Source organism: Musca autumnalis, unplaced genomic scaffold, assembly GCF_047663935.1.
Source record: "Musca autumnalis isolate F117 unplaced genomic scaffold, ASM4766393v1 scaffold_4, whole genome shotgun sequence".
Taxonomy (NCBI): domain Eukaryota; kingdom Metazoa; phylum Arthropoda; class Insecta; order Diptera; family Muscidae; genus Musca; species Musca autumnalis.
In genome coordinates, this window is record NW_027411977.1 from 228,602,683 (window position 1) to 228,615,816 (window position 13,134).

The following is a 13,134-nucleotide window of genomic DNA, read 5'->3' on the forward strand; positions in this document are numbered from 1 at the left end:
ACAACATCAAACATTTCCATCGAGAATATACACTTTGTAATCAGTTTCGGACTTTTTGGAGTCGATTTAACCATATCCGCCCATCTGTCTGTCCGGCTGGTTGGAGCGCAGGATAACTCTAGATTTGTTCTAAATTTGGTTCTTGTAATATTTTGTCCAAACTTAGACCAAGTTGAATCTATTCCGAAACATTGTAGGTAATAAAACTTCTTCCAAGCGTACATCTAGTTCCAAGAATGTTTTCATTGGAAACATCTGTCCTGTCCACAGTGATGTAATGTGTTTTGTGGACAAGTCCATGCTTTCTTAATCCAAACTTTAATATTTGTTTCACACTTAAATCAGCTTGGTGTAAAGTTTGAATTTTTTGCGAATGTGTTGTGGTAACAGTATATTTATTATCCAGCTGACGCTCCTCACACCAACACCGGCTCTTTAAAGATGCTCTTGGTTATAGTTCGGCACCATATGTAGTAGCTAGTGCACACGATAACTCTCGAAGGAAGAACCGTTTTGGTCCAAAATTTAGCTTTCGCAATATTTTGTCCAAACTTAGTTTAAGTTCGAAGATGGGTTATGTCGGTCCACTCCTTTCGGTACCTCCCCCCACAAATGTTCGGAAAATTTGTGCGCGCGATAACTATTGAAGGGAGTAACCGATTTGGTCCAAAGTTTGCACATGGTGAAATTTCTACCAAACTTAGATGAGGCCCCAATATGGACTCAATCGGTCCACGCCTTCGGGTACCTCCCACATAAAAATTCGGAAAAGTTCAGTTTAGGACCTGCTCTTGAATCGTTTTGATTTTTGTTGTAGCATCTTGTATTCACGGCCACCCATACGACGGTACAAGCTTCATCAGGAGCAAAACACTACTTCCTGAGAAAATAGTATGAAAGGTTCAAAAAACCAGTTTTCTTTTATTATTCATTTTTTATTGTTCAAATCCTTTTATTTTTCAGTGCTTGAAATTACGATTTATATTTATTAGCGCCAATCTCTTTATTTTTATTGATCAGCTGTTATCTTACAAATGTTTTGTAATGTGCTGTTCGTTTACTTTTTGTAATTTTTTCTCTTGTGAGAGTCAAAATGCTCTTTTTTCTCAGTAACTTCTTGCTGAGTAAATGTTACGGGAAAAGTAAACGAACACACCTATTATGGACACACTTTTCTAAATTGGGGTACACACTAGAGCTGGCAAACCATCGATATTCCCAACATTAGATATTTTTGATATAATGTTTTAAAATATCGATTGCTATCGATATTATCGTTAAGTTGTCATCAACGTTAATTTGGAGATGAAAATGGCGGAAATGTCAATGATTTTCTTGAAATACTGAACAAGTATTTCACAGAAATGTAAAGGAGAATAAACAATTGCTTTTATTTTATTAAAAATAAAAAAATAAATTTTATTTTACCGAATACGGGCTTACTATTTCACACACACAACCGAAAAGCAGCGAAATTTCTATTTATTTGAATGGATTTCAGGTTAGGGGTTTTTATCCGATAATATCGACAGGCAAAACTATCTATCGATATCGAATTTTTAAATAATAATCGATATTATCGATGGTGCCATTGATTTTTTGCCAGGTCTAGTACACACGATCAGTTTTGACTGTCCATTTTTCAGAAATATCGATAAATGACACACTGAAGACTGACACAAAAGAACGGCCACACTGACAAACAACCGATAATTTGAGCAAAACTGATCGTGTGTACCCCGCTTTAAGAAAAGTGTGTTCATAATCAAATTTTCAATAGAAAATGTTATCGAAAACAACATTTCTGTAGAAAATGTTATCTAGAAAAACTTTTCTAAAGAAAATGTTGTTATCGAACTAGCTGTCAAAAGAAAATGTTACTATCGAAAATATTATTACTATACAAAATGTTGTTATCGAACAACATTTCTATACAAGATGTTGTTATCGAACAACTTGTCTATAAAAATGTTGTTATTGTCCAAATTTTCAACAGCAAATGTTGCTATCGAAGAATTTTTCTATAGAAAATGTTGTTATCGACCAGCTTTTCTATAGAAAATTTGTTCGAATACAACATTTTGATAATGTTTTAGATAAACCTTTCCATACAAAATGTTGTTATCGAACAACATTTCTGTAGGAAATGTTCTCATTGAAAAAGTTGTTATCGAACAACTTTTCTATAGAAAAAGTTGTTATCGAACAACTTTTCTATAGAAAAAGTTGTTATAGAACAACTTTTCTATAGAAAAAGTTGTTATCGACCAACTTTTCTATAGAAAAATATGTTATCGACCAACTTTTCTATACATAAAGTTGTTATCGAACAACATTTCTATAGAAAAAGTTGTTATCGACCAACTTTTCTGTAGAAAAAGTTGTTATCGAAAAACTTTTCTATAGAAAAAGTTGTTATCGAACAACTTTTCTATAGAAAAAGTTGTTATCGACCAACTTTTCTATAGAAAAAGTTGCTATCGACCAAGTTTTCTATAGAAAAAGTTGCTATCGACCAAGTTTTCTATAGATAAAGTTGTTATCGAACAACTTTTCTATAGAAAAAGTTGTTATCAAACAATTTTTCTATAGAAAACAGTTTGAACAGTTTTCTATAGAAAACATTGTTATCGAAGAATTTCACTGTAGGAAATGTTGTTATCGAATAATATATGCAAAATGTTTTCGATCAAATTTTTTATAGAAAATGACATCGACAATAAATCTTTTTGTAGAAATTGTTATCGAATCACATTTCTATAGAAAATCGAATCTATCGAAAAGCATGTTGTATCGAAAATGTTGTTATCGAACAACATTTATATAGAAAATATGATAATGGAGTAACTTCTTTATAGAAAATATTTTTGTCGAACAACTTTTCTATTGAAATTGTGGCCATCGGACATTTTTTTCTGTAGAAAAGTGCTGTTATCGACCAACTTTTCAAATAGAATATGTTCTTATCGAACGGATTTACTATAGAAAATGTTGTTATCGAAGTAAGATTCTATAGAAAATGCTGTTATCGAACACCATTTCTACAGAAAATGTTGTTATCGGACAACTTTTCTACAGAAAATGTTGTTATCGGACAACTTTTCTATAGAAAATGATGTTATTAAACTAGCTTTTCTATAGACATTGTTTTTATCTAAAAATTTTCTATATGAAATGTTGTTAACTAACAGCTATTTCTATAAAAAAGGTTGTTATCGGCAACTATTTCTATAGAAAATGTTGTTATCGATAACTGCTTCTATAAAAAAAGTTTAAAAAACTTGTTATCGACAACTATTTCGATAGAAAAAGTTGTTATCGACAAGTATTTCTATAGAAAAAGTTGCTATCGACAACTATTTCTAAAGAAAAACTTGTTATCGACAAATATTTCTATAGAAAAAGTTGTTATCGACAACTATTTCTATAGAAAAAGTTGTTATTGACAACTATTTCTATAGAAAAAGTTGTTATTGACAACTATTTCTATAGAAAAAGTTGTTATCGACAACTATTTCTATAGAAAAAGTTGTTATCGACAACTATTTCTATAGAAAAAGTTGTTATCGACAACTATTTCTATAGAAAAAGTTGTTATCGACAACTATTTCTATAGAAAAAGTTGTTATCGACAACTATTTCTATAGAAAAAGTTGTTATCGACAACTATTTCTATAGAAAAAGTTGTTATCGACAACTATTTCTATAGAAAAAGTTGTTATCGACAACTATTTCTATAGAAAAAGTTGTTATCGACAACTATTTCTATAGAAAAAGTTGTTATCGACAACTATTTCTATAGAAAAAGTTGTTATCGACAACTATTTCTATAGAAAAAGTTGTTATCGACAACTACTTCTATAGAAAAAGTTGTTATCGACAACTACTTCTATAGAAAAAGTTGTTATCGACAACTACTTCTATAGAAAAAGTTGTTATCGACAACTACTTCTATAGAAAAAGTTGTTATCGACAACTATTTCTATAGAAAAAGTTGTTATCGACAACTATTTCTATAGAAAAAGTTGTTATCGACAACTATTTCTATAGAAAAAGTTGTTATCGACAACTATTTCTATAGAAAAAGTTGTTATCGACAACTATTTCTATAGAAAAACTTTGTTGTTGTTTTTAATAACCTTTTTAACAGAATATGTTGTTATCGATCAATTTTTGTTTTTTTTTTTTCAGAAAATGTTTTTATCAGTTATGTGTAATTTTTTATCGATAAATTTTTCTACAGTTAATGTCATGGATCATATAGGTTAGGGCCTATCGAAAGCACCTATAAAGTAAATTATTTAGCTTGAGTTGCGTTTATTTATTTCCTAATTTGATTTCATTTTTTGCAGATTCAGACATACATTTGGTCTGTTCCAGTACTACACATTTCTACACATTTTTACTCCGATAACCGATTTTTCCTTTATGTTATCGAAAAAAATAGTAAAAATGTGTAGAAATATGCAGTACTGGAACAAACCAATTATCAATATTCCTCCATTGGATCAAGATTTGAATGGAGGAATTACACAATAAGTAAGTTTGAGAAAAGATCACAACGCCATTTATGGGACTTATAATGAATGCTGATGATAATATTCAAATTCATAGCTTTCACGTGTTATATGGGTTCTATTCGTGGATGGATGCCTTAGCTAGCCAATCGCACGACCAGCAAACAATACAACAATAGTTTGAGATTAGTTTCTTTGTATTTGTTTTCAATTTTTATTTTGTTCATTCAGACATTGTTTTTCTTTTTGCAAATGAATGGAATTGTTTTGCTACTTGTATATTGTCTGTCAACCGTTTGAAACAGATGACAGGGGAAAAGAAAACACAAAAAAGTGTTCCCGGATGATAGAACGAAGCAAAATAGTTTCTCAACTTGTGACGACGTAAGCTATAGATTATATATGTCGCACTCAATCAATTTGAGTGCTGGGGTTTACACAAATGTCAAATGATCGGACCAGGGAACGACTACTGTTTGATATGTATGTACATAGTTTTGTGGGGTATGTGTGTGTTTATACTATTATTCAAGTACATATTTATTTAGTTGCCAGATAGAGATAAGACAAAATAGAAACAAAAAAAAAGTTCATTAAACTTTGTCATTTTAGTTTTTCTTTTTTTCATTTTGTTTTTGTCGTATATTGTAAAAAATTTTGTTTTGTAAACATATTTTGTAAATTGTATCATATATTTTAAACACAGTTCAATTTGTTCATTTTGTGGGGTAAACATTCTTTATGAGAATTTATTGGACGTATATGCAATGGAATCTCAACATTTGAAACCCAGTGTGTTTATTAAATCTGGTTATATGTAAACGTACTATAATACGATTATATATAACCGGATTTAACAAACCCACTGTCAATTCCATTGCTTAAGCCATGTTTATATTATAGCCTTTTGCAGGGTTAACCTTCTTAATTAGGATTTACTTGACGTATACCTAAAGGAATTGACATTCGAAACCCAGTGGGCTTGTTAAATCCGCTTATATATAAACGTACTATTATATTTCAATTCAAATAAATACTCATAAAAAAGGTTAATAGTATGGTTACACTAGTTTTTTGCCGGGTTAACCCACTTCGAGAGGATTTATTTGACGTTTGCGCTATGGAATTGACATTTGAAATCCAAACCCACTGGATTAATCCGGTTAAGTGTAATCGGGGTATAACCCTGCAAAAGGCTATAATATAAACATGAGCTCTGTTCCAGAACTAAAAAAAAAAATTTTACCACTTTTACACATTTTGCGTTCCCGTACACAAAATTTATATGAAAATCGTTTACGACTTTTACAACTTTTACGACTTTTACCACTTTATAAAGTACGGGAACAGGCCAATGGTCTAACACTCTGTAACTCCATGGTTAGATTTTGCTAAAAGCTCATTTAGACTACCCTGGATTTAGCAATTATCTGGCTTTATTTGACATATGTTGTATGAAAATGACAACTTAAATCCACTGGATTTGCTAAATCCAGCATAGTCTAAATCAGGCATAAGTTAACATTCACTGTGAAGCTTAATACCCAATAGAATTAACCTTATTAAATCTAGTTAGTATATGTAAACGTAACGTACTATTAGTCAGTGCCCCATTAATAATGAGATAACTATTCATTGATCCCATCTTTGTAATACCCTGTTAACAATGCAATACTCTGTTAAACAGATCCACCCACAACATCAGTCTGTTAAACAGAGCCTGTTTACTTTTTTTGCCGGCTTTAAAATGTTTACAAGTCTGGCATCTATGTACCGTAATTCAAGTTTAATTGAGAGGAGAAGTAGGGAGAGCAAACAGAGAGAATAACGAATTCATTATGAAAACACATGACGACAACACGACACACAAACAGCCGAACGAAGTCAACCGTTTCTTTTTCCGCGATAGGTAAATATTTGCAAACAAAAACAAAAAAGTAAACAGAACAAAAATAAAAGGAAAATACTAGATACAATACAATAAAAAAGCAGAATGAAAAAAATGATAATTGACAACAATTATTGCATAATAACACAATGTTAATGTTATAAAAAGAAGAAATAAACTTTGATAAGCCGGTAAAAAAACAACAAATGTAGAAAACATTACTCATTTTCTTCTTTCCTTACAGCCATTAAGTAAATTATTTAAAGTTCAACGGAAAATTGAAAACTGTGCGAGTCTCTCTTTTTACCTACCTTGTTCGGCAAGTTTTGCTTTATGCTGCTGGTGCATGTGGTGGTGGTGGTGATGGTTATCATGAAGGACATGATGTTTGGTGGTCAGGGGCATGGACACGGAAACCGAGGCAGCCGGTGGAGCAAACATCATTTTGAAACGTAATTGTATTTCACCCGATTTCAAAGATGAAGACGAAGTAGTCACCACTGAATGTTGTTGTTGTTCCCGTTCCCTTTGATATAAGGTATAGATTTTACTTTTATGTTCGAAGTTTTTATGACCTTTTGCAATGTTAAATGCAAATTTTCTTAAAAGTATTGATGGCAAAGCTATTGAAGTTTGTCCCAGAACTAGTGTGCCGCCGTTGTTGTTGCTGTTGTTCTGGGAACTGCTGCTGCTGCTAGAGACTATTATTTGAATAGGTTTGCAAGAACGCAAGTAATCTAAGAATAGACCAATAGACGTACGAATACCGTAACGTAGTTTATTGTTGACAGCGGAGGAGACCGATGAGGAGGACACCACAACGAAATACTGGCAGTGTTTATTTTTCTTTTTCCTCAAAAGCTGATTTTGCTGGGTTTTGTTGATTCGTTTTGGCGACAACGACTCACAGCTGACCACAATATTTGCCGCACTCTCTGCACTCTCTGCACCGAACCAAACAATTTCAATTTTCACTTGTACACATTTAATATCGTTTCCCAAAGATTTTCTTGTTGTTTTTCTTTGGTGGGGGATTGCTGCCGTCTCCTCATAAATTTTTCGCCAACTTTTATGAAATTCTTTTTCAATATTATTATTAACACAATAATTATTATTCAACAACAAATTTCGATTATACAAATTCTTGTTTTCATTAGCCTTCTTCGTCGTCGTCTTCTTGTTAATAACACTTCTTCCACTTCCGCAATCTTCTTCTGCTTCAATAATTTTTGTTATAAAACTTATATAGCTCACTTCAATTTCCAAATACCCGTGCAAATCTTTAACACACTCTTCAAATTGTGGTGGTAGGTTATGAACAAAATCGTTCATATTATTTTCTAGCCATTTTTCTTGTTGTTAATAATAAATTCCATTAGAAAAATCAAAATAAACAAAAATATATTTTATGATATCATTAAAAAACTTGATATTTTATTTTATCTTAACACAACGCCCTCCACGCAACAAACGACACTTGATAAGTTTCCTTCCAGAACATTCATTCAGAGACACTAAAATGTGAAAATGAAAATCTTGTATATCTTTGACCGGCGCACTCTCGTTGTTGTTGTTGTCAGAGAAAAAAAACATGAAGACGTTAGCTGTCACAAGAAATGTTGTTGATTTGTTCTTCTCTATTTGTTGACATTTAATTTTGTAAACAATGATGTCACTTATAGTTTGATGTTTAATTTAGCAATTATTTTAATTAGAAACAAAATATATATGTTATTTTTGTTATTTTATTAACAAAATTCAAGAAAACATAACCAATTAAAATTATTTTGGCAAACAACAGCTGTTTTTCAAACAGCTGACTTAAGAGAGTCATCATAACACTGTGAATGATAAATGTACACTAATTGGATATGGTTTAGTGGCTAACGTAATGTAAAGTAGAGGTCTTACGTTACTTTTCTCATTGCGGAGGGTAAATGTAAAAGCCCATTTTCACGGTACGTCGTTCGTTCTTCATTCGTTGTTCGAATGAGTAGTTATGTCCCAATTTACATTGGGCGAGTTTACTTGCGGCAATTGTCATTTTGTAGGAGAGAGAGATGAGGCATATGGTAACCCTTTGCCTCTCAGCACCCTCTCTCACCTACAAACTGACAATTGCCGCAAGTAAACTCGCCTAATGTAAATTGGGACTAAGTTTCTCCATGGTACAGGTAGCATTATCATGCCAGCTGATGGTAACATAATGTGTCAATTGCATTGAATTGATGTCAAATTTTGACATCTTATGTTGCCAACAATTACCGATGCGACTACCTGTGTATTTGTACCATGTGTTTCTCTTAACTACGAATGGTGTCGTGGAAACGGGTTAATTCGTGTACGTATTTCGAGAGGCGAACAACGTACTTCAAACGCTCGTGTGAACATGACGTAAAAGTGTGAGAAACTAAAGAAAATGAAGAATCAATAGTTTAAAACAAAAAGAAAGAAAAATGGGAACAAACGGAATTGATGAAAACATTTTCGACATCGAATAAAACATCTCTCATTAAATGATTCAACCACATCAGAAATAACTTTCCAGTTGCCCATCAATAGCATAGGATCCGTAAGCAGCACAACAACTGCGCTGAAGGCCATCTCCATCTCCATATTAGCAGAGGACTCACTCAGAGCAAGCCGTGCTCATAATCTAGAAAGAGAAGTCTAACGTTACAAGAGAGAACCTCTAGATCAGACGTGACCAAAAAGAGAACAGCCCAAAATGTGAATGTATTCAAACTATTGGCAACTTATGACTGTGTGTTAGTGTGTTTTTATGCACGCACGCTACAAAACAAAAACAAATCAAAACATTGTCTCTTTTTCGTACGCTCTTTCTATGCATTCGGGTCGTATGTGTGTAAATTGACGAAAAACTTCGGCACCGCTGTGTCAAAGAAGAACACATTTGGTCTATAGATTCAACGATAAGGCTCTATTGTGAATGAGAAATGTTCAATAATGCATTTTAAAACCTGTTGATTAGTGGTAGACGTATCGTAATCTAAACGTAAGATGTAATTTAGGAAAGATGGCAAGTTAGCAAATTATTAAACCGGCTTATAAAATGATTTGAAATGAGAAAGCTTTGTGGGGACCACTGTGTTCGTAAGAAAACTAGGAGGAGCTTATTATTTTCATGATATGGAGGTCATTGTTTTTCTAATAGCAATTAAAGATAGTTTTATCATGAAATAAGATATGTCAAATGAAATCTCATCTGAAATCGATTGGATTTCATTTGACGTTTAAGCAATGGAATTGACAATTGAAATCAAGTGGAGTTCGTACACTTGATTTCAATTGTCAATTCCATTGCATAAACGTCAAATGAAATCCAATCGATTTCAGATGTAAACCTAGCATTAGTAACAATTGCAATTGAGGAGAGTGATGCTAACGGGAACGATTATATAACTCTCAACAGTATCTTCTGTGATAAAAGTCCTCCCTAAGGGGTCTCCTTAGTCGAAGGTCACACTAGAGTATTTCATTGAAACAATTTCATGAAAACAAGGGTTCCTAGGTCGTGTTTCACAGTAGAGCAAAATAGTTTCTGATATCATAAAGGTGCTGTAGTGGGGAACTCGATCTATAAATACCTACAAGTTTCAATCTGTACAATATCACCCAAAAGTTCTTTGTAGACAATATGCGTGTTCGTTTACTCAAAATTTGTACAAATTGTTACTGGATGTTGTTCGTTTACTCTACAGTACAATGCAAAAGACCTTTGCCGATTACAAGAAGTTAATGGACTTGTACAAATTGTTGAGTAAACGAACGCACCTAATACCTCACAAAATATCTTCAATAGAATACTTATATATAACTTCTTATATCTTCTATAGATTAAGATTAGAGTAAAGTAAATATAGAAGAAAGAAAACTTGGTGAAGACTCTGGTTTTCTTAAGAAAGTTTGGTGGATACCCTGGTTTACTTAACAAAACATGGTGGAGGCGTCGTTTTTCTTAAGAAAACTTAGTGGAGACCTCGTTTTTCTTAAGAAAACTTGGTGGAGACCTCGTTCTTCTTAAGAAAACTTTGAGACCTCGATTTTCGGTCTTGGTGGATACCCAAGTAAGGGGTCTCCTATCTGAAGACCTAGTAAAGGGCCTATAGAAGGCCCTTTTGAATATATAAAACATATACATATTTTCTGTTCTTTCCATATGTGACTTATAACAGGTCTTCTCTTAACAAATTACTTATGATGGTACTTCATTTTTAGAATATCTACAAAGCGTCCCCTTTAAAACAAACCACCTGGTAAATACCTTTTCTCTCCAGATTTTATTCCAAAACAAATGTTATAATAACAATATAGTGTGATTCTCATTCATCTAACTTTCATTCTATTGACAACTACTGCTTAGCTCTTAACTCTTCTTAGAAGATTCTATTTTCATTTATGGGACGCGGTGATGGCTTATCCACTTGTTGTTTGACTTCAATTGAATTAATGCGAATCATGGTGTGGGGGGAACGTTGGAAATTAATACGTAAATATTGCTTTCTCCTTTTCTTTTTGAAATGGGTTTTAGTGTGCGACAGAGTTTTCTCAATTATGGTTGCTTTAACATCCACCAAACCCGGCTCTAGCAGGGGAGCACCAATCAATGTAAAATCTTTGGCTCCAGCCAACATAACCTTCTCCAAACGTATTTCATCGCCAATTGTTGGTGGCCAATAACCTTCGACAAGGATAATGTCACCGGCTGTAATTTTAAACTGTTTACCACACAAATGAACTACAGCAAACAGGCGTCCTTCTTCGTTTTGGGCCAACTGTTGATTGACTTTATCGAAAATTTTCTGGCATTCTGTTTGTTCTTCTTTGGAAATTTCCTGTTGAAGAGACTGGGTTGTGGGCAATTCCAATTTCGGCTGTTGACAAAGTCGTGGCGTAACACTTAAACATCTCATTGTATCTGCAAAGAAGAGGGATTGGACACATGTTAATGTCTTTTTATAATTGTTTTTAATAGAACTTTATAGTTACGAGTTAAATTATCCAAGAGCCTTGCTTGCCGTGTTATGGCCAACAAATTTCGGGCCAAAAAAGCCATGTTTTGTGTTAATTTTAAGTTATTTGTTATAAATTTACAAAATTTTCTTTTTTTAGGTTGTGTTGGTCAGCGGTGAGAATTGGTTCAATTAACCTATTCACTGAAATGAACTTTTGGGTTCAATTGTGTGAAAGTCAGCTGAGAGAATTACAGCTGTTTATCTTGTGGTGAGTAAATAAATCACAATTGCAATTGCAGTAAGCAATTCACAATGGGAGGTTATGTTGAATAAATCATATTAACGGAAATAATTTTTACAGTTAGATTGGCTATTGATTAAAAAATAAATAATAAATTTTATTTTTGCAATGAGAGCGAAGACGATAAAGGGGGAAACTGATATACAGAGATAAATGACAAAAATACTGTATAGTTAAATCACAATATCAGTTTTGTGGTAGATAAGTAATTCACAATGGCAGAAGATTAACTACTAATGATGACTCTATGAAAAGACTGCTTGTGTTGACGGAGACCAGTATTTTCTATAGAAAGCATAGAGACTGTATTTTTAATAGATAGTTTTCTTTAGAAAACTTGGTGGAGACAACGGTTTTCTATAGAAAACTTGGTGGAGACAACGGTTTTCTATAGAAAACTTGGTGGAGACAACGGTTTTCTATAGAAAACTTGGTGGAGACCACGGTTTTCTATAGAAAACTTGGTGGAGACCACGGTTTTCTATAGAAAACTTGGTGGAGACCACGGTTTTCTATAGAAAACTTGGTGGAGACCACGGTTTTCTATAGAAAACTTGGTGGAGACCACGGTTTTCTATAGAAAACTTGGTGGAGACCACGGTTTTCTATAGAAAACTTGGTGGAGACCACGGTTTTCTATAGAAAACTTGGTGGAGACCACGGTTTTCTATAGAAAACTTGGTGGAGACCACGGTTTTCTATAGAAAACTTGGTGGAGACCACGGTTTTCTATAGAAAACTTGGTGGAGACCACGGTTTTCTATAGAAAACTTGGTGGAGACCACGGTTTTCTATAGAAAACTTGGTGGAGACCACGGTTTTCTATAGAAAACTTGGTGGAGACCACGGTTTTCTATAGAAAACTTGGCGGAGACCACGGTTTTCTATAGACAACTTGGTGGAGACCACGGTTTTCTATAGAAAACTTGGTGGAGACCACGGTTTTCTATAGAAAACTTGGTGGAGACCACGGTTTTCTATAGAAAACTTGGTGGAGACCACGGTTTTCTATAGAAAACTTGGTGGAGACCACGGTTTTCTATTGAAAACTTGGTGGAGACCACGATTTTCTATAGAAAACTTGGTGGAGACCACGGTTTTCAATAGAAAACTTGGTGGAGACCACGGTTTTCTATAGAAAACTTGGTGGAGACCACGGTTTTCTATAGAAAACTTGGTGGAGACCACGGTTTTCTATAGAAAACTTGGTGGAGACCACGGTTTTCTATAGAAAACTTGGTGGAGACCACGGTTTTCTATAGAAAACTTGGTGGAGACCACGGTTTTCTATAGAAAACTTGGTGGAGACCACGGTTTTCTATAGAAAACTTGGTGGAGACCACGGTTTTCTATAGAAAACTTGGTGGAGACCACGGTTTTCTATAGAAAACTTGGTGGAGACCACGGTTTTCTATAGAAAACTTGGTGGAGACCACGGTTTTCTATAGAAAA

At 33.5% G+C, this 13,134-nt stretch overlaps 2 protein-coding genes across 3 annotated transcripts in view; both read right to left on the reverse strand.

The window, feature by feature from the left end:
- Positions 1-8,228, reverse strand: part of LOC141404212 (uncharacterized) — a 34,159-nt gene extending 25,931 nt beyond the window's left edge. For both annotated transcript variants that reach the window (XR_012412974.1, XM_073987583.1), the window contains exon 1: positions 6,717-8,228. Coding sequence is in view for 1 of the 2 variants with exons in the window: in XM_073987583.1 (XP_073843684.1) it covers positions 6,717-7,737 (1,021 nt within the window). In the remaining variant the exon portion in view is untranslated. The remainder of the gene's footprint in view (positions 1-6,716) is intronic.
- Positions 8,229-10,687: 2,459 nt separating this feature from the next.
- On the reverse strand, positions 10,688-11,593 carry mRpL21 (mitochondrial ribosomal protein L21). Its single transcript, XM_073981372.1, has 2 exons — positions 11,416-11,593; positions 10,688-11,344 (listed from the first exon to the last, which is right to left on the reverse strand). The coding sequence occupies exons 1-2, from the start codon at positions 11,480-11,482 to the stop codon at positions 10,803-10,805; spliced, it is 609 nt and encodes a 202-aa protein (XP_073837473.1). The 5' UTR covers positions 11,483-11,593; the 3' UTR covers positions 10,688-10,802.
- Between the last annotated feature and the right edge of the window lie 1,541 nt (positions 11,594-13,134).

Coding starts and splice junctions, on each gene's coding strand:
- mRpL21 (XM_073981372.1), bottom strand. CDS start 11,482: ATGGCTTTTTTGGCCCGAAATTTGTTGGCCATAACACGGCAAGCAAGG. Junction 11,345..11,415: donor GCTCTTGGATAATTTAACTC/GTAACTATAAAG, acceptor TCTTCTTTGCAG/ATACAATGAGATGTTTAAGT.